General features: G+C 40.1%; 1 protein-coding gene across 5 annotated transcripts in view; it reads right to left on the minus strand.

Annotated features, from left to right (window-relative positions):
- Amph (amphiphysin) overlaps positions 1 to 23,423 on the minus strand; it is a 230,741-nt gene that overhangs the window by 44,319 nt on the left and 162,999 nt on the right. For all 5 annotated transcript variants that reach the window (XM_087591429.1, XM_087591428.1, XM_087591431.1 and 2 more), the window contains 6 exon segments: positions 20,457 to 20,564; positions 19,253 to 19,338; positions 10,202 to 10,277; positions 9,541 to 9,623; positions 7,263 to 7,401; positions 5,980 to 6,108 (listed from right to left, as the gene is read on the minus strand). In XM_087591429.1, coding sequence (XP_087447555.1) covers positions 5,980 to 6,108; positions 7,263 to 7,401; positions 9,541 to 9,623; positions 10,202 to 10,277; positions 19,253 to 19,338; positions 20,457 to 20,564 — 621 coding nt within the window.

The raw sequence follows: 23,423 nt of genomic DNA on the forward strand, positions 1-23,423 counted from the left end.
GTAGCGCATATTGGAATTTACAGCTACAGCAACAGTACATTTAGATACAAAACATGTACTTCAAAACTAGACCTCATAACTTCATATGTGTACATACACAGTGTTGAATTATAACAGTATTTTAATGAGACAGATCAGTGAAGGGATTGGTATTACTTCTAGAGATTGTTTTCCCTCTTTGTTCTTTCAACACATTTTAAGGATGTTTATTATATCTCAAGTATTTGCATGCTTCTAGAACTCTTTCATGAGCCAGAGGATGTCAAATGGGAAGCTTAAGGGACAGAAGATAAAGCTTCTAGGAGCAATGCCAATTAGGAACAATTTTTTATGAATATAAATAGCAAAAACAAGAAAATAGTTGATAATTTCTAACAATGAGCAAAGTTGTAGCATTTCATCAATACATATGAGGAAGTTGTGGCTGGAGAAATGTAATTTAAGACTGGAAACATGTGAGGAGTATGTTGCAGATGGACTGTAGTTAACCTGAACACTGACATTAACTACAGTACACTGACAGGATTTAAATATTCACAATCTCATAATGGAGCAATTTACTCAAAAATAATGTTGTCAAGTGCTTTCCCCACAACATTTATTATAGAAAGATTTTAAAGAGTAGCATAACTCTGGCCCCTTTTATCTATAAACTGACTGACCATCTTCCTCCTATTTTAACATTTGCTACACTTGGAAGCCTGCAGTGTCCTGGCAAGACAGCACACAATAAGCCCAACATTCTACACAACAGATTCCCTAGTTATTTTGTTTTTGTTTCCTTGGAAGCCAGTTGAACAGAGTCATTCTGAGCTCGGCATCATGGCACTGAGGCAAGGTCTTCAACATGCTATGACTAAGTATGAAAGTCAACAGGGATAGAGAAGGCAAGGAAGATGGATGATGGCTGCTTTGCTTAGAATGAGCTTTTGTGATGACCAGTGGATTGACAACCTAAACTGATTGTCTGATGAGGTCTTCCTATGGGAAGGCGACTGCTGAGTAAATTGCTCCCTATGACTAATATGACCTTTAACTGATATAATCCCATGAAGATTAATATCAGAACATCACTGACATGTCCATTTCAAGAAAGTAAACATTGTGTATGGGAAGCAAAACAAACAAACAAACAATAAACAAAATAAAACAAAAAACTTGCTCTGGGCCAAGAATCCAGAAGAAAGTCTCTGGTGACAGAGAAGGATGGATTTGAAATTATGTTCTCAAGGTAAATTAGAAAGCACTTTAATCCATTTTCTGAAGATAAATGAGGGGGAGAGGGCTAGAATCCTATATGGGTGTACCTAGATATTGTGTGTATCTATGTGATTGCTTTATTTTTGTTATGAAGTATTAAGATCTTACTACATGCATGGAATGGTTTCCCAGGGATATATAATTTAAATCTTCATTTCTTAAAATATATCACCGAACCTACTTATCAAGAACAAGGTCTGGAACCATTAGAGAAGGTAGCTTATGGAAAGATAAATTGGGGCTTTTTGTTGTAGCACTTCTTAGAACCTTGAGCATGCTAGCATGAGCTATTACAAAGAGAAACTCGATAGAGATACTCTTCTCATATGACCCCCTCCACCTGAATGCCTATTTTCACAGCATGAGATTAGTGTATTTTAGGAATGCACATTGTCATTCTGTTGAAAATAGCCACAGATACTTGTGTAATATTGTCATGACACAAATATGGAGGTAACCCACCACTTTTTAAAAGCTGGACTTAAGGCACACTCCTCGAGATGAAAACCACCCTAATACTCCTAAAGTGCCTAAGTACCTGAGGCTAGATAGTTCGTGGGCCCTACGGGACAAACACACTACTATTATTCAGTTAAAAGAAAACAATTAAATGCCTCTTAATGACATATCTGGTAAACCCATAGATAAGTGTCTCACTCAACTCTCATCAGAGATGCTTTTCCTGTGGTGATTACAACTAACACAGACCCACAAATGGGCAATGAACAGAGAATAAGGGACTTTGGCCCACTCAAGACACAGAATGTCATTATTTAACCCCTCCTCATTGCTCAGGCATCTAACTATGAGAAAGAGAAGGTAAAAGATTGAAAAAGCCAGAAGTTGTCATAGATGGTCACAAGGAAGCAGTATGTTCTAGACACCACAGAACATATATATATGTGAACTCACAGACACTGTGACAGTATACACAGGATGATTTAAAGCACTTAAATCACTGGGAGAAGGGAGATGCAAAAATCACCTCTAATACAGAAGCTATCTATAATTGATGCCTGCTGGGAAAGAGAAAATGAGTTTTCTCTAATGGAGTGTCACTGGCTGTATCAATAACTCTATTGGAAGGCCTATGCTCACAAGTAGTTGGGCAACACAAAACAGACTCCATGTTTTGTGTTTGTGTGCAGGGGTGAGCAGGGGCATTTTTTGTCTTACTATTTGTTGTTTGTTTTGACTTTTGTTGATGTGTGCTACATGCTACCAGAGGAGAATGTAACTACCAATCCACGCAGCTGTGAACCCTGAAATCGATAGTAACAACTGCTTATCAAGACATGGCCACTGCCACTATAGTAGTATGAATATCATGGGCATAAAGAATCCCTTTTTGATTGGATTTAAGGCAAGTTAAAAACCCATTCCTGGTACCATTGTTGGGCTAAGAGCCTGAGGACGAACGGTCAGAGAGGCAACAGGAAAGCTACTACTATTATTCTCCTAAATGGATGTAGATTACACCAAGTCCTGGTGACATCATTATGTCTACAAACTGAGGCATCTCTCAGCTTTCATCAGACAAACATCTGTACATAGCATTTAACATAGGAGACTCACAACTAGCCAAAGTATACAGAATTAGAAATTAGCTGTGTAATGCTCAACTCTAATAGGCCATCTATATCACAACCTCCTTTTTCCAATGGGGATCATTGTGGAAGAGGTGAACAGACAGATTATATGAGCCAGTGGTGGTAGGAGACTACGAGGAAACTGTTTTCTGGACACAACTGGGCAGTTTCACATATGAACTGACAGTAGTTTAGACAACATACATAAAACCTGTAGGAGTCCAAGCCAGACAAGATACGAACATGGAAGGGAGGGTGTGTGTACAAAGTCACACACATTACTTGAGGCGCTGACTGTAACTGAGCTTCAGTTTTGCAGAGAGTATTGGTTTTCTTTATTGATATGATATTTGGTAGATTAATCACACTTTAGTGGAAGGATACACACCTAAGAATATATGGACAGTACAAATTGAGTCTAATTAGGGAAGAGGAGGAGGAGGAGGAGGAGGAGGGGGAGGAGGAGGAGGAGGAGGAGGAGGAGGAGGAGGAGGAGGGGAGAACACGAAGGACAAACAGAATGAGAAGTTGTCGTCAGTGTCAATGACTTAGGTAGATAGTGAAGGGTGTGGATCTTGGAGGAATTAGGTAAAGGTGAATATTATCAAAATATATAGTATTAAATTCTCAAAGAATTAATCAAATATTAAAACACAGTAAAGGATTTGTGCACAGGATTATAAGTTCTTGGGAGAAAATATTTGGAAAAAATGAACTTGTCTTTTAGCAGTTTTATTTTTGTGAACAAAACTTTGGGAAAACAGGAAAAGTATTTTCACATGCCATGCATGGTGTGCCTGTGAGCATGAAAAAGCATTCCCACAGAAAATTCTGGGCTATATCTAATTAAAGTTTGGCCATTAGAGGGCTCTGCAAGCTTAGTGGATTTCTGTTTTCAGTTCCAGGGACACAACAGTGAAAGCATTGCTGCGAGGTGATTTTTCCATCAGACAGGTTAGATTTTGCTTCTTACATTTGCAGCATCTGGCCAGGATTAACACAAAAGTGTTTTTCTTTCTCATTAAGTGCATTATAAAAATAGCTACTGTGGCCATAAATGATCTTCTAAGTGTAGGATGACTCACTTAGCAAAAATCCAAGGCAACCTGGAAAGGATCATTCTGCAGTAATGTAGGGGGAACCTTTCAGATAATTCTCAGTTTTCCAGTTTTCTGGAAATAGTAATAGTTTAACTATTACTATCTCATTTCTCATCAAGAATTGGTATCTTTCCTCTCTTAACCATTTATCTTTGCACTGCCCAAAACATTATTATTCTGATTTTATAATCCATTAGCTTATGCCTTAATATACAGTCTGTTCAATGCATCTAATATTATAAGCACCTAACACACATGTCCAAAAATTTTATATGAAACATTTGAAATCAGACTCTTTTAAGCGGGACAGTTATAAATGGGCCATCATTACACAGCCTTGGACTGGCTGGACATCTCTACAAACAGAAGCTGTTAATTCGTTGTGACAGCCAGTTCACCATCACTGATCTGAACCATGTAGACTTCCAACTGTTCAAAGTAGTAGTTCTCAGAATTAGGTTCCAAGACTAAGGACTGCTGGAGATACATTAAGTGACATAAAATCTTGCAGCTGCAGAAGAACAAGCAACTGAGGAAATTGTTAAAGGACTGCAGAGAAGACAGGTTCTGCCTATTTTAAATAAAACTAGATTTTTCTCCACTCAAAACCCCAAAATGACAAACCAAAATATAAATCCCATTTCACTTCTCTGCACATCTTAGTGTGAAACCAGGAACCATTTGGTGAATTAGAAGCATTGGATTTCACACTCTGTGATCCAGTTATTGGAGGCATGGTACTTCTCAGGTAAAAACACAAAACACAACACAACACACACACACACACACACACACACACACACACACACACACACAAACACACACGCACGCACGCACCCCAAATGAACAAGACCAGAATTCCTCTTCTTTCTCTCCTTAAAATTAAAAGAAAGCAGATTAAATGACAAAGAACATCTCTGGTGGGTACTAATTTCAAATTCAGCTGACAGACTAACAAACATGGCACATAATCCATCAGTTACGCCCCAGTAGAGCGGTTCCATGAGATCCTACAGAAATGGTACATAACTCAGGTAGCAGCTCTACCTGTAAACTATGAGGTTTCTACCTTGTTCCCTTCCTCTAGCCAACTGTTTTCTGTCTCTAGCATTCAACAGTAGTAGGGTGAGTTAAGGCTCCCAGAAGTACTTACAGACTCTCCTGGCATCTGTAATTTTCAAAAGTACCTTGATTCTCCCTCTCCCCACCATGAGGGTCCTTGTAACTGAGCCAGAAAACTTGAAATAAAAACACTTAAAAAGAAAGAACACTTCTGGACCTCATCTTTACTTCGGAACTACTCTGTGTGCCACTTAAGTAGTCTCATCTCCTAGGCAGGGTGTCCTCAGCTAAGTACACAGGCTTCTAGAGGTCTAAAGTTCCCACTTAGGATTAACTGAGAGGATGCTATTGGTGGACACAGGTTAAAGCAACTGAACAAGGACAAGCCATCCTAAAATATCCTCAGTGCAAATGTTAATGTAGAAATAAAACTAGGAAATGACTCTGGCTAGTAGAAAAGGTGCAGGCTGATAAAATCTGGAAATTGAAATTTAGTCAAGAGTCAGGGGTTAGTATATCCAGTTGGTATGATAGTAATGTCCAGTGCTTTAGTTACGATAATATTGTGACATAAAAATTACCAATGAACTGAAGTTACTACATTAAGACTGCATAACCACACAACTTGAATTTTAAAATGTGAAACTGACAAATCCTCAAGGACGTGGTAGAAAAATTGAAAGAAAATAGGCCAGAGTGCATGCAAGGTTTTGTCACAGTGGTAGGATGACAGCAACTCTTCTTCATTGTATATTTTTCAACATACTTTCACATATATGTATATATATTCAATAAATATTAGAATTTTCAAATCCTATACACCTTACATTTAATAATCATTTGATTACAAAGCAATGAAACAAGCACAAGTAATAAAATTTTATTAATGGCTCTGATATCTACAGCTGACCTGAGAGTCCTGTCCACCATGGCACTTTGATGGTCATTCAGCTGTCCTGAGCACTCACCTGGGAAGGTGTTGTCACATTGATTTCTGGTACAAAGTTGTCCTCAAAGAAATTGATGATGTTCTCCTGCTGTAGTTCCTTTGTTGGGGTGACTTTAGGCAGAGGTGGGACAGGAGGCCCTTTCCTTGTCTGGGAAGCATTAATACAAACATAGTAGCCTTTGAGGAAGTGTCAGATGAGCACAGCTATGCAAACAGACATCTAACTGAAACTAATCTATACAAAGGTGTAAGCCTACTCGATTCAAGTCAAGAATGCTGTCCCCTTGGGTGCCTCACCAAACACTGACAGGCACTGGTCTAATTGGAAGAAGTCAGGTCACTTGATGAGAGTCCATACATCTTAATTTAAGCAACGCCCCAAACTGCAAGACCTATGATCTCACCCGGAAGCCATTCTTTCTCTCAGCTCATCTACCATTGATTTCTCTCATAAGAAAACAAATGGAATTTCAAAACAAAAATCAAGCCAGATGGGTTTTTTGTTTTGTTTTGTTTTGTTTTCTTCTTCATTTGTTTTCCCCAAATGAGTCAATGAGGTCAACAAAAGACAGTTCCCACTTCTCTTTCCACTCAGGAATTTTAAACATTAGAATCTACTACACTTATCTTCTTACAATGTTGCAGCTTCAGCCATATTCATAAAGCTTATACTGGACCATGAATGTTAAATGTAGCTACAGAAATATTATGTTCACACAATGCAGGGAAATCAAGAGTGGTGGGATCTTCTCTTTAGTTCATTTTGCCTGGTCATTACTTGGCTTTCACTGAGTGGCCACTCATGTGTAACACAATTTGGGGGATGAGATGTCTCCCAATACCCCAGTTCCAGGTGGTCATTGACTCCAATGGAGCACTGAAAAGAAGATTCAGTTCAGGAGGAATGTAGAATGAATGGAGTTTTGTAGATAGGGTTTTTCCTTTTCAAAGCTAATAGCTGCTCAGAGCATGGGCCAACCCAGCAAGTACTCCATCACTGAACAGACTCCTTCAGCCTCTGAATGGCAGGAGTCCAGGAACAAGTGAAGGTAAAGATGAGTATAGTCCAGGCCAAGAAGGTGGGGATGGGGCTAGAACACCCAAAAGAATAAAAAAACTGAGAATAAGAGGAAACACAAAAATCAAATAAAAAAAGCAGACAATGGCAATAATAATATCACTGTATCATGCCTTAGTCTTGTCATAGAAACTTTCTATATTGCTTATAATGCTTAACAAGAGAATCCCAAAGAAAGTCACTTCCCCATGAATTCTTCCATGGCCCTGATGCACACATCATACCTGTGAAGGTGATCTGGGTCGCACTGGGGCAGGAGATGCAGGTGCTAATGTGTGGTTGGGACTAGCCGTTGGGCTGGGGAGGGGTGAAGCCTCCTCTGGGGGTGATGGTGTCTTTGCAATGCGAAGAGGACCCGAATCACTGGATAGACACAGAGGGTTGAGCAAGAAGCCTTCTGAGAAGCAGGATTCTTAAAACCCAATATTCTTTACCCAAGAGAAATCCTGAAGCTTAATGTCACTGTTATTTCATCCCCCACTTCCAGGTTATTTCTAGCTGTTAGAAGTAGTAATGGATATTGGAAACTGTCACCATTAATTGCTCCCTGTGAACCACGGTCAACCATGCTTGGTTTTAGATATGTAAATAATGAGGTGTAAATAGGTTAAAAACAAAGAAAAACTGCAGTGCTTTACGACAGTTGCATTTATATCTTAGTATAAAATCTTGTTCTCGCCACATGCCAAATCAGCTCCACATCCCAACATAAGGCATAGTAAGAAAACCAGCTTCACTTCTGCTCTACAACAGAGTCATGTCACCCCACAATCATAGATAGTTACCCAGAAAGCTGTGACTTTTAATTTCAAAGGCAACTTGGGAGAGAGTTCATAAATCTTTTTCAGGAGTGCCTTTTGAATTATGTTTAGAGAGTTACAAAATACTTCTTTGTGTACTTTATGAAACAATGACTAACTCAGACACCTTCAGGGCACCAGCAGACCACATGACAGGTGAGATTCCACAACTTCCTAAGAAGCCATCATGTTCTAGGCACCTTGCCAGATGCTTGGGAACAGCTTAACATGATGACTCAGATGGCACATCCTACTCTCTAAGAACATCTAAAGACAACAGCAGACGGAGCAGAGTCTGTGACCTAAATAAGAGTACAGACGCAGCAGCATGATCTACACATTCAGGAGCTAAGGGAGCCACATTCTTTTAAAGACACTCTACATGATTGCGGCTCTTAGCCAGCAATCATGACCTCTGACTAGAAACAGCCCAATCTATACTCTATTCTAAAGACTGCCTTCAGAGCTAACTCACCACCTCGCTCTGCAGAGAATGTTTTTGAAAAGGAATAAAAATAAGAGACACTTGTCAAGTGGCTGTAACCCGACTTCTTGCTTTAACTGATAATGAAACTGTTATTTGCAAATGCTTCTGTTGACTTCATTTCCATGTCAAGCCACTCTTAACATGCCTTAGTTTCATAACATCCAAAAGGTAATTTGAATATTCTTATTATTCTCTTATTCTTAGCTCAACAATGTAAAAAAACAATGTTGGAGCCTTAATTCTCTTCTTTTCTTAGATTACTTTAGGTCACACCTTTCCCCTGGAGAGAAAAGACACTCTGGCTTCCCTGGCAGCTATAGCAGAGGCTGTAGTTATAGGTAGGTACTCTAAAGAGAAGTCCATGATCAAAACAGTCATCATCAGACGCTAACATGGAGAAAGGTTGGAAACTGCATATGTCAATGGATGAGTCTGTACATACATTCCTATAAGTGTTTATAATGATTGGCATTAAAAACTACAAGTATAGAGTCTCAGAACTGACCATCACCTTAGGAATAATTTTATTCCATTGGACCCTACTTTTTCTATAGATATTTAAACGGGTTCTTTAATTCCAAAGGTTATTGGACTTGAATAAGAAAAACAAAGCAAATTGACCTTAAAGGTATGTAACTGAAACCTGGGGCTTCTGACTGCTCAAGGCTTGTTAGGTAAGATAAAATCATTGGAGAAAGTAAGCATGCAGTCAAACCAAGGTATACAGCTCAGCTGTGCCACTGGGCCCTCAGTCTCTGACTGGCCCATTCATAACAACATGCCATGGAACACTAACAAAGCCATGTTGCAGGGCAAATGGCAAAGCAGAGGTAGAGAGAGGGTGGGCGGCGAGATCTCTTCCACTCTTTTCCTTTCTTTAGTAGTGAACAATGAGCACAAAGCTGGAGGGGTTTTCTCTATTGCAGATGAAGTAACAAGGAGAAATGATGACTATCCCAACTGTTGCTCTCTGGTTCCATGTTCATCAGAAGCAGCTACTCACTTCTGCTGTGACCAGTAGCATCTTGATGTGAATGAAGGCAAGAAGTAAATGTAAGAGCCAAAAACCTAAGTTTGGGATCACTGTCTAGGTGGAAGGGCTCCTTTTAGATTTTTATAAGGTGACTAGAATAGTACAATGTGGTCTCCAGGCTCTAGAACGTTCAATACATAGGATATCACTTGCACATGCAGCTCAGAGGACCAGTGGCGTACCTGGGAGCTCCTTGAATGCTGAAGGCCTTGTCAGCGTGCTGATCACCAAGTTTCGTCATCACTTCATAAAGCTTGTGGCAAAGCTAAGAAGACAGAAGCCTGTTAAACACAGGATATTCTGGTGGCCACCCATGTTTTCCTCCCCATGAATGAACTTGTTTAGTGAGAAGCTACAACTCTTCTGGGAATTAGATTGGTCTTGAAATTCCACATACCACATTTAAAATCTACACCTAAGTTGAAATAACTTTATACAGTGAAAAGAATGTGCTACTTGCTGGATCAATCAGACATGTATTCAATAGGACATGAAGCAGAAATGACAAGGTGATTATCTTAAATCTATTAACAAATAGTCCTATGACTGTCCTGGTGAACTAAGGTAATAGAGAACACCATTACTGCTGCTTATCTAAATAATTTGAGACCAGGTTTATATATATACTAATTTAGAACATCATTTAAAATTCCAACTTTTCAGCTAACAGAGGAGGAAATAAAATAGTGGGGCTGTAATAAAATCTTCAAAACCAGTGCAAATAGTTCAGAGAGTAGTAACACAGTATCGCTACAACATCCGTGTAAGGGTAAGGCTAGTTGGCAATTCTATGCAATGCCCTTTGCATTACTTTCCATAAGAGCAACAGTCACCATTACTCACCACTGCGATTTCCTTGTGAAACTTGGCCTCAAGGCTAGAGACGTTTTTGAAAGTATTGACATAAAACCCAACTCGTCTACCAAGGGGAAACAAATAAAAGAGGGAGCTGTTAGCAAAAGTAGCTTTTAATGGCCCTGAACCAAATTAAGACTATGTTCCTAATATAAAACTTTGAAAAATATTGAATTCAACAGCATCCTAGAGTAAACCTGACTTTTCTCCACTGGTCAGCACACGAGCTGCTCATTGGCAACATCTCAAACACATTTATAAGGGGAAGCTATGGGAAGGGTACTGGGACATGTAGCAAATTCTGTCTGTCTTTATCACAGTTCCCTAAGAGTAAGCACAAAAGCCAAACCGAGATTTAGCCAGGATAAATTCTTTCTCCACATAAAGAGTATCTGGACATTATTTTACTTAATTCTTTTCATTTAGTTGGGTAACAACTACTTCAATTCATTTTATTGTTTCAGTGGCATTCTCAAAAATAACTGAAGAATCCTGATTATTCAACTAGATCTGAACTCCCAGGGAAAAACAAAACAAAACAAAACAAAACGAAGTAAGGTCTTGGATGACAGAAAACTTCTGATCTTCTGTTGCTTAAGCTAAGCCTTCCAGTGCATAGAATTCCAATGAGAGTGAACGGAGAAAACACCAATGTTAGTGGATCCAGGAGCCAGAGAGTTGCTTTTATTTGTTTCTTCATTTGATGCTTACAAAAATCCCCTGGGACGGTGAACCTCATTTACTAGAAAAAGTAAATGGCGCCCATTCATAGCCTGCCCCACATGTGGCCCATACATATACAACCACCAAACTAGATAAGATGGATGAAGCAAAGAAGTGCAGGCTGACAGGAACTGGATGTAGATCTCTCCTGAGAGACACAGCCAGAATATGGCAAATACATAGGCCAATGCCAGCAGCAAACCACTCAACTGAGAACGGGACCCCCGCCGAAGAAATTAGAGAAAGGACTGAAAGAGCTTGAAGGGGCTTGAAACCCCATATGAACAACAATGCCAACCAACCAGAGCTTCCAGGGACTAAGCCACTACCCAAAGACTATACATGGACTGACCCTGGACTCCAACTGCATAGTTAGCAATGAATAGCCTAGTAAGGGCACCACTGGAAGGGGAAGCCCTTGGTCCTGCTAAGACTGAACCCCCAGTGAATGTGATTGTTGCGGGGAGGGAGGTAATGGGGAGAGGATGGGGAGGGGAACAACCATATAAAAGGGGAGGGGGATGGGTTAGGGGGATGTTTGCCTGGAAACCAGGAAAGGTAATAACAATTGAAATGTAAATAAGAAATACCCAAATTAATAAAGATGGAGAAAAAAATAAAAAAGAAAAGAAAAAAAAAAAAAGTAAATGGGATAAACTGTCTAGGGTCATGCAGTTCACAGGTAGAGAAAATCAATTTTTAAACCCCAAAAAAGAGAAATGTTATTTAAAAATATCATAGACTACTTCACAAAAAAATTTTAACCACGACTTCTATTTCCCTGTCAGCAAGTTCTGCTTTAATTAGGTGTTTTTGAATTTTAACTAAATTAGAAAAAACTTGGAGCCAAATGTAAGAATTCTGAAATGAAGTGATAATTAAATGGTAAATCTGCCCCATAAATAAGGCACTGTTTTTCTGTGGTTTACCTTGTACCTTAAATCCTTGCTACATTACATTCTATTTCCTCTACCCAGACACCAGGTGACCCTGATTTCACCTATTTTTATTGTAACTGATTTCAAAACATATATTTCACATATGCATGAATGCAGATGGTTCTTTACATCCATGGCTCTGTACACTGTACCTTAACCGTCCATGGGTTAAACCATCAGAAAACAAAGGGCATCTGCACTGGAGACAGGGTTCTCTCACCATCTTACTCTTTGCAGTTTCTAACAAAACAGCTATCTGCATAATGTTGTCATGGCATTAGGTCTTCTACATAATTTAGAGATGAGTGAAAGTTCATAACATGATGTAAGGAAGTGATACACAAATACAATGTCACTTTATTTTACATAAGGTTTTGCTTCCCTTAGGCGATCTGGGAACTGATTATCCACAGATACAGGGCAAAAATATATGTATTTACACATGTATATGTACTTTTGCATATAGGAATACAGTAATAAAAACTCTGGCATAGTGTCATTGGGAAATAGTAAAAGCTAAGGTCAGGGACTTAATTAATGAGCATTTGCACCATTATAATTAAATGGAATTATAAAAGCAAAGTATAGAACCGAATATGAATGCAAAGATGCCACAGTTAAATATAAAAAAAGAAACAAATGGATGTGGGGCACAAACAGCTAAAAGAACCCAGCCACAAACATTTGCTTGAGAGGACACACACAGGCTGGCCAGAAGGATGGGCCAGAATTGACTTGATGAGTACAGAGGTCATTAAAGTTGACTAGTGAGAGCTTCGTTTACTTGTCTTTTGCTTTGATAGAACACCATGACGAGGGCAAGCATCAGTTTATTTGGCCTACAATTCCAGAGTGATAAGAAGCCATAATGTTGGAGACAGTACGGCAGCAGTGGAAGGAATCTGCAAGACCACATCTTAAATAGCAAACACGAAGCAGAGAAACTGGCTGTAAGGTGAGGCCTTATGCTCTTATAGACCATCCTGATGACATTCTTCCTCTGGTGACAAGGCCTCACCACTACTTTATAGATGTTAGAAGCAGCTGGGAGATGTGCCTCTGGGTATGACTACAGGAGGTTATTTTGATTATGTTAATTGAGTTGAGATGACCTACCCAGTGGGAGTGACATATGCCCTAAGCAGAGAATCCTGAAATGTGTGAGAGTCGGACTAAGCAGAGTACTTGCATGTACATAGCTGTTGCTGACTTCTACAGGCTGTGGGTGTAACGTGACCAGCTCCCTCAAGCTCATGACACTAACTTCATTGCCACATTGGACTGTATTGTGGACGTGCAAGCCAAATAAACCCTTTTTCCTTAAGTTGCCTTTGTCATGGTATTGTATTGAAGTAATAGCAACTAAGACACTACATTTCCATGATTAATTTTTGTTTCTCTGTCACATCATCTGTTATATCAGTTTTTATCTAGAGATAATTGGGGCAGTTCTAGAAAGAAACAATATATTTCAATAGCTAAATAAGCATGTTTGCCTTCATAATATTTTCTTTCATTTTAGAATTTAAAAATTAAGTAGCATGTCTTAATTTAGAGAAAAAAATGGACGTAGTGGTGATACAACTTATCCTATAGAAGTTTTCTACAATAAAAAAAAAAAATCAGGGACTGTTTCCAAAAGGGCCTTTGACTTGTTCACAACTGCATTCTTGGCCCTGGATACGTAACCTAGTACACAGAAGACACACAGTGATTATTATGTGAGTAAGTACAGGATAAATAGATAAATGAAAAAGCCATTGGGAGGGTTCACTCCAATGGGCCTTGACTTATAAAACACTAATGTGAAAATTAGTGAAATATATATGTACAAAGTGTGAGGCTCTGGGCGCTGATATTTCTTAGAAGGCTCATTTCACAAGTTCTTCATCAATAAAGGATTTTGAGACTTTACCACTTCAGGACTCAACAGGACTCCTTCTGATTTGCTGTCAAGAACCTTTTTTTAAGCCAGCAGTTTTGATGACATCACCATCACTAGGTGGGTATCACTGAGACATATTTTGTTCTGAGAAATATGCAAGCCCACATATACGCTGTTACCTTCACACACTCAGTCCTAACAGGAACATAACAGAACTCTACACTCCTATGGTGATCTATCTAAACAGCAAGTACGCATCCCAAGGCCCAAGCATCTTGTTAATCCCTGTTCTTCCACATCTGTGCCAGATCCTGCTTCTTGATCACTCTCATGGCTTCATCTGGGAATTGGAGCAACCCACTGTCTCACATCTAACTTATCCCATGAAAAATCCCTATTACTTCATTTGCAAGCACCTATACCCTACCTTTAAGACTTGTGTAAGACTGATGACTTTCTGGGCTTTTGTAAACTTTTTAAATTCATTTTTTATACAATATATTTTAATCATGTTTTCTCCTACCCTAGTGCCTCTGAAATCTTCCCCACCACCATGCTTGCCCATGCTTGTTCTTTCCTCTCTCTTTTTTGTTTCATTTTTAAAACAAGCAAACACAAAAATGGAGAAGAAGCTTAGGGAAAGGAGTTCCAGAGAAAGGAGGTCTCAGGAAGTCTACAAGACCTGACACTATGGTATGGTGTGCTTATAGACAGGAATTTAGCATGGCTGTCCTCCAACAGGCCCAACAAGCAGCTGAACACATCAGACACAGACACTTACACCCAACCAATGGACAGAAGCTCGGGACACCTGTGGTTGAATTAGGCTAAGGCTGGAAGAAGTCAAGGAGGAGGGAGACCCCATAGGAAGACCAGCAGTCTCAACTAACCTGGAGCCCTGAGATCTCTCAGACACTGAGCCACCAGCCAAGTAGCATACACTAACTGGTATGAGGCCCCCTACACATATACAGTAGAGGACTGGCCTCAGTGAGAGAAGCTGCACCTAACCCTCTAGAGACTTGAGGCCCCAGGGAGTGGGGTGGCCTAGTGGGTGGGACATCTTCTTGAAGATGGAAGAGGAAGAGAAATGGAATGAAGAAATGTCAATGGGTGAACTTGGAGGGGGATAACAATAGGACTGGAAAAGAAGATTAAAGAATATATATATATATATATATATACATATACACATATGTATGTATATACATACTGATATATATAATTAAATGTACACACTCCCAAGTTACACCCTTCAACAACTAAAGAGTAATCATTGAATACATATTAGTGTATGTAGTTTCAGACCGGCAAAAAAGTTAGGTACATATATATAATGCATATATATGTTATATAAATACATGATTATGTATTTTATTATATACATACATGTACTTTTCTAACACACACATATATATTCATGACATAAACTTGGTGACTTGAACTGTCATAATATACATATGGCTTTATAGTTTGTTTTAATATACTGAAAAACAATAATAAACATTTCTCATTATCAGAAAAAAATAAAACCTCCACAAAACCACAAAAACAGAAATCAAAATAAATAATCATAAGACCAATAAGAAAAAAATGTCGAAACAAAACAAAATGAGATAAAAAGTCTACAAAATGCATTGAGTTTGTTTTGTTTCCCAACTACTCCCGGGCCTGAGGCCTGGCCTTAAATGTTATATATACCCAGTGGGACTCCATTGGAGAAAACTACTTTTTTTTTCATTGCTAGGCAATATCAGTTGCTTCTTGATTAGGGGCAGGAGCTCATGTCCCCTGCCCCTTCTCAGGGCTGGGATGTCATCTGTCCTGAGTGCTTGCAGATCCTATGCATGCTACCATAGGCTCTGTGAGTTCATATGTGCATCAGTCCTGTTGTGTCTGGAAGACACTGTTTTCTTTCAGTCACCCATCACCTCTGGCTTTTACAATCCATATGGCTCCTATTCCACATAGATCTCTAAGCCTTCAGAGGAGGAAGACTTTGATGAAGACACTGCATTTATAACCAGATACACCAAACTCTCTCACCCTGCACATTAGATCATTATTTCCGTATTTCAGGCAACAGAATCTACTGGGTACCGACCATTTCAAGCCAGAATCATGTAATCCAGCCCTTAGCCCTGTCTGACTAGTCCTATCAACATCTTCACCATTCATTTTACACATTCTCTGGCTAAATACCCACACCAACCTGCCACTGACAATGCTGTCTTCTGAAGGTGACAAGAGTTATTTTCCAATATTTCCCTTATTCTATCTGCTATGTCTGTGGCATGATTCCCCATGCCCATCCTAAAATCAATATTTACAAACCAGAGATATCCACAGTGCTGTCCTCTCATGCTCCATGAGGTCACCAGTGCCTGCCATGGAGCCCCTGGTCCTTCCACCCACTGAGCCCTCTCTAGAAGTTCAGTCCAAGTGAAATATCCGAAGTTCTCATGCATTTGGTCTTCCTATTATAATGGGGATTCCTGGAACACATTCAACAATGGAGTGTCCGCTGTTCTCAGCTTCTTGAGGTTCTATTTTCTTTGAGGGCCCTGATAGAGCTATCATTATTTCTTCTTAGGTTTTTCTGCGGGGCCTCCTGACACTGCACACTGCTTCATATTGCCACTCAGACATGGCCATTGACACCTCCCATACTTCCTTTCCTTCTTTTTCACTTACAAGCATAGTAAACTTACTTGATTACTTAATAAACTTCTTAATGCATCTTCAAACACATCACACATGAGATGGAACTTATTACATTTCAAAACCTTCATTTTCATTATGTACTAAATCCTCATCTCTAAAGTTACCCTGGGCACTCAGCAAGGCCAGTCTCAATTACATTATTTTTGCATGACATTTTACTTTTGTTTCTTTTTATCCTTCAATGTAGGCTTTAAGAAAACAAAACGTTCAGTATAAGGTCTATAGCACATCAAAGAAGCTAGACACAGAGTGGGCGGCCAATAAATACTTGACAAATAAGTGAATATAACCTCTGCTCTCTGTCCTGCTTTCTCCCCACACTTCCCTCCTTTGAGTTCTCTTTTCTATCACCTTTGTGCCATATCACATTAATAAGCTTCCAAGAACCGGAGCTGGAGAAATGTCTCAGGGGTTAAGAGCACTAGATGCTATTTCAGAAGACCTCAGTTTAGTTCACACCACTCACGTGGCAGCTCCCAACCACCATAAACTCCCCCAGTTCCAGGGTACTTGACCTTCTCTTCTGGGCTTCATTGGTACCAGGCATGCATGTGATACCCAGAAACATATGTAGGCAAAATACCCATACATATAAAATAAGACAAAAATTCTAAATTAAAACCTCTCCAATTCTCACACCCTTGTTGGTGCACTCATTAGCTTGGAATATTTGTTAACCAAATACTGACTGCAAAAAATTCTACTTAACCATTCCCTATGGAATCCCCCTTCTTTACAGTAATTTATCACCATTTTCTATGAATCATAAGTTTGGTTAAAATATAAATATAGGTCAGGAGGTAAAGTGAGGCATGAATGAGACTCTAAGTTCAATCTCCATCAAATCCCCCAGAGTAGAAAATAAGTCAGTTTTTTGCAATCTATATCTCCTTCTATGCAGTAACGTATGTGTGTATGTGCGCATGTGCGCATGTGTGCATGTGCATGTGATGACCAGAGGTAGATCGATGTCTCACCACATTCTTTGAGTCTCTCACTGATCATGCAGCTCACCAATTGGCTAGACTGACAGCTGCTGAGCTCCAGTGAGCCATCTGGATCCTCTGGTCTCTGGTACTTTTTGGCAGATGTGTGGCACCACACCCAGCTCTACTTGGCACTGAAGATCTGACATCGGGTTATCATGCTTGCATGGCAAGAGCTTCACTGACTGAGTCTTCTTCCCAGACCTTGCTTCTTTCCTTTGTTCATCTACATGTTTGAAATAGGATTTTCTTTGCAGGAAAACAAAAGATAATAAAAGAACCAAGGAGGAAAGGACCAACTAAAGATGAACATCAAGCTTAGTATCATCCACCCTTTGGATTCAAAGACGCAAACTGGGTGAATGGAAAAGGGTGCACCATGTAAATAGTAAACAACAGAGTCCTGGAGTGGGTATCAGAGAGACACTTTTTAAGAGAAATAAAAGAGGATGCTTTATAGCTCGACATGGTGTGCACACTGCAATTCCAGAGATTGGGAGGTAAAGGCAAGAGGGTAGTAATTCATAATAATCTTTTGCTACAAAGTGGGTAAACAGACAGCCTGGGCTATATGAGGTGCCATCTCAAAGTAAGCAAACTAAAACATAGGACATTTTATAGAGATAATATCCTCAATAATATGCACATCCAAAAATGAGTAAAATATATATTTTTTAAAAGCTGACAGATTGAAGAGAAAAATGGGACTGAAAATAGCAGCTGTCAATAAGGCAGCTTCATTGATAAATTAGGCAGAGAACAGCGAAGAGAGGACCTTATGAACAGTACAGCACAACTGGACACAATTAATTTCTGAAGGGCTAAGATGACTTTGATGCAGGAATTCAAGCATCCATCACTGAGTACATGTTTCCTGCTGCATGTACAGTCCTGTGCATTTCCCCACAGGAGACACTGAAGATTAAAAGTACTGACTTCAATTTCAGGCTTGAGCAATGTAAATGTGAAAAGAACTATGTACTTGTAAAAATCATGAGTGTGTGCTATTTCAGTTAAACCCTTTAACTTAGATACAAGCAGCAGGAAGTTAAGCCTGCAGATATGTTTAATCTCTTTGGGGCCACCAGCTATTTAGAAGTAGGGTAAGTATTAACTAAAAGTAATACAGCATATCAAGCAGAGTTATATTTGAATGGCTGGCGACACGGAACTGCTAATGAGGACTGAAAACCATAAGGCATCACTGCTTCCAGCAACTCCGTGGTTCTAGCACAGAGCAATAAAAACAGAATAAACTACATAAATCTCACTCAAGATCATAAACTCGTGGAATACCTGTAAGTAAGAGCAGCATTTGATGTCTGAAATAGTGCTATAACTCAGGTGAAACTTCCGAAGAACAACGTTAGAAGGTAAAGATGTGGTTTTAGGATACTGGAAATCCAACCAAGAGCTGAAGGGGTCTTGTTGTAAGTTTTATGACAGGAGAAATTCTCCCAGTGCCTCTGGTTAGAATTCTCCACTTGAGAAACTTAACAAGGTTTAAACAGCTGCCAGACACTCATGGCTACTTAATTAAAATGAGATACAATGAAATAAATACAAATATTTTTCCTCAGTCTCCACAGACACGCCTCAAGTGGCTGCTCAGCAGGTCTATATAGCAAGTGGCTTCCATATTAGAAACCACAAGTACAGAACTTCTGAACACAACAGAAATATGACAGACCCAGAAGAAAGCAGAGACAAGGAAAGTGACTTAAAAGAAAGCCACTCCTCTTGAACTGCTGAAAGGCGCAGCCTGGAGCAGAAGAGCGTTTACCTTGACCATAGTGATGGCAATTCTTCTTGTAAGTCAACATTGAACTCTTCAAACACTTTCTGTGCTTTCTGAAACTCCTCTTCTGCCTAGAAATGACACACAACACATTACACATGAGAGATCCATTTCTGTATATATAGGCATTACTTCATATTGAAGAGAAAGAACCTTACTGTATCCTGAGAAGCTTTTTGAGGAGAGATATTTGTTGAAATCCACACCATTTTGTAATTAAAGGGCAACAGAAAGAACTTGAAATTTGTAAGCCTTGAAAAGTAAGTCATGATCAAGCTATGAAGTTCTCATGTCATGCTAGGGGATTGAGAAATTTTTCCCAATGGGATCCATTAAGAGACATAGGCAATAGGGAACTTGATCTAGAGATGTCATGTTGGAAGGAGATTTAGCAGTGATACGTGATAGGAAAGACAAACTAAGCCTGGAATCTAAGGGAATTGTGGCTAGCTGGCCTCATTTAGCTGCCATCTGCAGACTGCTGACATACACAACTGTGGTGGCTTGAAAGAGATAACCCCATAGTCTCTCTCGGGCTTTTGATTACTTGTTCCCTGATTAGTGATGATTTCTGTGTAGGCTTGGAGGGGTAGCCTTGATAGAGGAAGCGTGTCACTAGGAGCTTTGAGAGCTTAAAGTCTTGCTCAATTTTCTGTCTGATCTCTGTGTCTCCTGCTTGTGAACTAAGGAATGAGCTCCCAGATTCCTGATTGCCATCCCTGCCTGCTGCCATAATTCCCCCTTGTGATGGTGATGGACTCCTAACCCTCAAGACACAAAGCCTCAAACAAGCCTAGGCACGGTGTTTTATCACAGAGTTTAAACAGTAACTACATTTTTCTCTGGGCATTACAGTGTTGGCATCTCACCTAAATCTATATTTTATCAGTATTTTCCAACAATATAGAAAGAAGTGCAGAAACACTCCTTGGTTTCTTTGATCTTGCAATACTGCAAAAGGCTTGAAGTTATTCTGGTCACAATGTGTCAGTAAGGCTCGCTCATGTGATCTCAATTCTAATAACAAAGCAAAAATGTATTTTTACTTAAAGTGACTTAGAAAAGTATGATTTAGTTTGAACTCTGTCCTAATTGAAGTCTTTCTTTAAAAGGGAAACATGGAATTTTTAAACGTTATATGCCTTAAGATTCAGAGTGTGAGTCCATCCCTGGATGGATCCAGCCCTACCTTAGAGATCCGACTCTCATCCTTCCTTTTGGAACTCTGCAGAGCCTCCAGGTGATGGCGGGCACTGTCGTAATCCACGAGCTTCCTGCTGCGCTTAGCGATGCGATTCTGCCAACATGGAAAGCACATGAACTGGAGAGGGGGTGTCAGTCTCTGACTGCCAAAAGTCAAAGGTCAAATGCTTTCTGTGATGAAAGTAGCTGAGGACTGTAAAAGGACCATTGTATTTACAATGTATTTATGTGTCTGTGTGAGCACAGTTAAAGAATAATCTACAGGAGTGTGTTCTCTCCTTCTAGCCTAGCATGAGGGTTTCTGAAATGAACTCACATGGGTTACCAGGCTTGGTGGCAAGCACCCTTACCTTCTAGGCCATTTTATTGGCATGGAAGGTGAAGATTTAAAACAAGACGGGGGTGAGCATGGATAAAAGTAGGGAGAAGACTGCGAGAAATCAGAATAAAGCTTCTAGACCATTGTGCTACAACAGACCAAACAGCGTCCCTTCTGACAAAGAGGCCGATTACAAGCCACTAATAGCATGTTTCCACCAATTACCGAGAAAACCCTGCAGTTGCTTTGGGGGAGCAGGCAAATTGGACTCTCCATTAGCATTTACTCTGATTCTTAATGTGCTGCAGTCTGCAGATAGAAAGCTATATTAGGTTTTGTTTTATGACTAAATAGCAGTTTATGATTATAATACAATTACAATATAATATGATTATAATAGCAGTTTCACTGCCCAAGAAATCTCTTCTCAGTATATCATGGTCCTTTATGTATTAGAATCTCTAGAGCTAATGTGTCACTTTGAAAATGCTGGTGTTCAGAACACAGGGATACTGCTGATGGGATGGTTCATTCCCATGGCCACTTCATTAAGGAATTTTCACAGCCTTGGTCAGAAATCCCAAACCACTAGGTATGGACCAAGCGTTTGACCAGAACTGCACTTTGATCAACCAGGACTATCTTCATTTGCATGACTCCTACTTGCATAGGGATCATATAGCTAGTAATTATGTGCACAGTAGCCCACAATAAGCTCCTAGAAAGGTGTAGTAGCCAACACAGGCCGTTCTCCTTTATATGAAGCAAGTCATTTTTCAGGTAGCTGCACATAAACAAGCTCAATCTAACCATCAAAGGGCGTTTTCTAAATGGAGACCTCCACAAGCTCCAGGAGCCATTTTCCAGTCCTTGAAAAAGTTGGTAATGTAAATGAACTTATTGTCCTCGAACTTCAGCTCCTATTTGTATCCTATCTATGTGTTTCTCTAGACTGGATGGAGAGAGAGAGAGAGAGAGACAGAGAGAGAGAGAGACAGAGACAGAGACCGAGAGACAGAGACAGAGAAAGACAGAGAGAGACAGAGACAGAGAGACAGAGACAGAGAAAGACAGAGGGAGACAGAGACAGAGAGACAGAGAGAGACAGAGACAGAGAGACAGAGAGAGACAGAGAGAGAGAGAGGAGACTGACATAGTGACTGACTGTAACCATGATTCTAGACTAAAGCTCTAGCAGATAAAGTGAGTAAAGTGATACCCTGAGATTTGTGCCCCTCCTCTTCAGAGGTCAAACTATTGAAACAATGGACCCAAAAAAATTAAAATTTAACCTAAATTTGACACCTGGGGAAGGACAACTAGAGCTCTATCACTAGTCAAAGGAGGAACTGGCCTCATGGGAAGAGATTTCACACAGTTCAGCACCTCATTCCACAGCTACACCAACTTACACATACTTCCTGGCTTTTGTGTCTTATATTCTAGAAGGTTTAACCACCAGGTCAGGAAAGACTGAAGTTTGTCTCCTCTTTACAGTAATGCACAAGCTGTTCATAAATCCACTGTTTTTTTTTTTCCTTTTAACCAACTCCTACTTCTTTGCTTCTTTGAAAATACAGGAAATGTGAGCATCAAGTTTGTGAACCTAAGTGCTCAGTTACCAAAGTATAGATTTGAGAAACTCATAAACCCAGAAGGAAAAAAAAAAAATACTGACTTGTAGGAACCTAGACCTGTCATAGTCGGTTGTTAAGATCATTAATAACAAAAAACAAAGGAGAGGCAAATGGAGGGAACATGAGCAAAGCACAGTAATACATGTATGAAAATGAGAATATAACCCACTATTTTGTATGCTGACTTAAGATGTAATTTAAGACGGAGAGCTGAAACCCAGTCCTGAGGAGGAGTGACTTCAGTACTGAGACCAGAGGTAAGACCAACTTTTCTGCTCCAAGTGACCTGCCTGGTGGACTCAGGACACAGAAAGGCAAAATTCAGCTGGGATCAGACACTTCTGATTTCTAGCTAGAGCCCGAACCTCGCTGATCCATCCCACAGCCTCCTGCACCCAAACTCCATGGAAGAGAGAGCTGATCACCCAGATGTGTGGGCACTCATGAGACTGCAGGGCAGCAGAGACCGTCAGTACTGCCCACCCTTGCCCACATCCCTGGCCCAAAAAGAAACTGTATAGGACCTCTGGGAACCGGAAGATAGAGGCACTCAAACTGCAGGACCCCTCTGGTGCAGACTGCACCAGGACCTAAAGGGACTTGGTCAAACAGTTCCCTGCACTCAAATCACATGGTAGGGAGAGCTAGACCTTCAGAGAGGCAGACACGCCTGGGAAACCAGAAGAGATGACTCTCTGCCCAAATTTCTGACTCTAAAGGAAAATGCCTAACACCATCTGGGCCCCTATGCACAGGGACCCCGGAGAAGGAGGGGTGTAGAGTGCCGCTTTAACATTCGCCACCACAAGATGGCGCTGGCTTCCACTGCGCCCCACGTGGAAGGCCAGGATAGCTTCCGCCATTACAAGATGGCGCTGGCCTCCGCTGCACCAGCCGACTTCCTTTCAGGAAGTTAACAGTGTGCGCATGTGCAAGAGTGCCTTCATGCCAGGTCTTTGCCCACTCCAGGGTGTGCCTAATGAGATCATGGGTAAGT

The sequence above is a fragment of the Rattus norvegicus genome, chromosome 17 (genome assembly GCF_021556685.1).
Source record: "Rattus norvegicus strain SHRSP/BbbUtx chromosome 17, alternate assembly SHRSP_T2T, whole genome shotgun sequence".
Taxonomy (NCBI): Eukaryota; Metazoa; Chordata; class Mammalia; order Rodentia; family Muridae; genus Rattus; species Rattus norvegicus.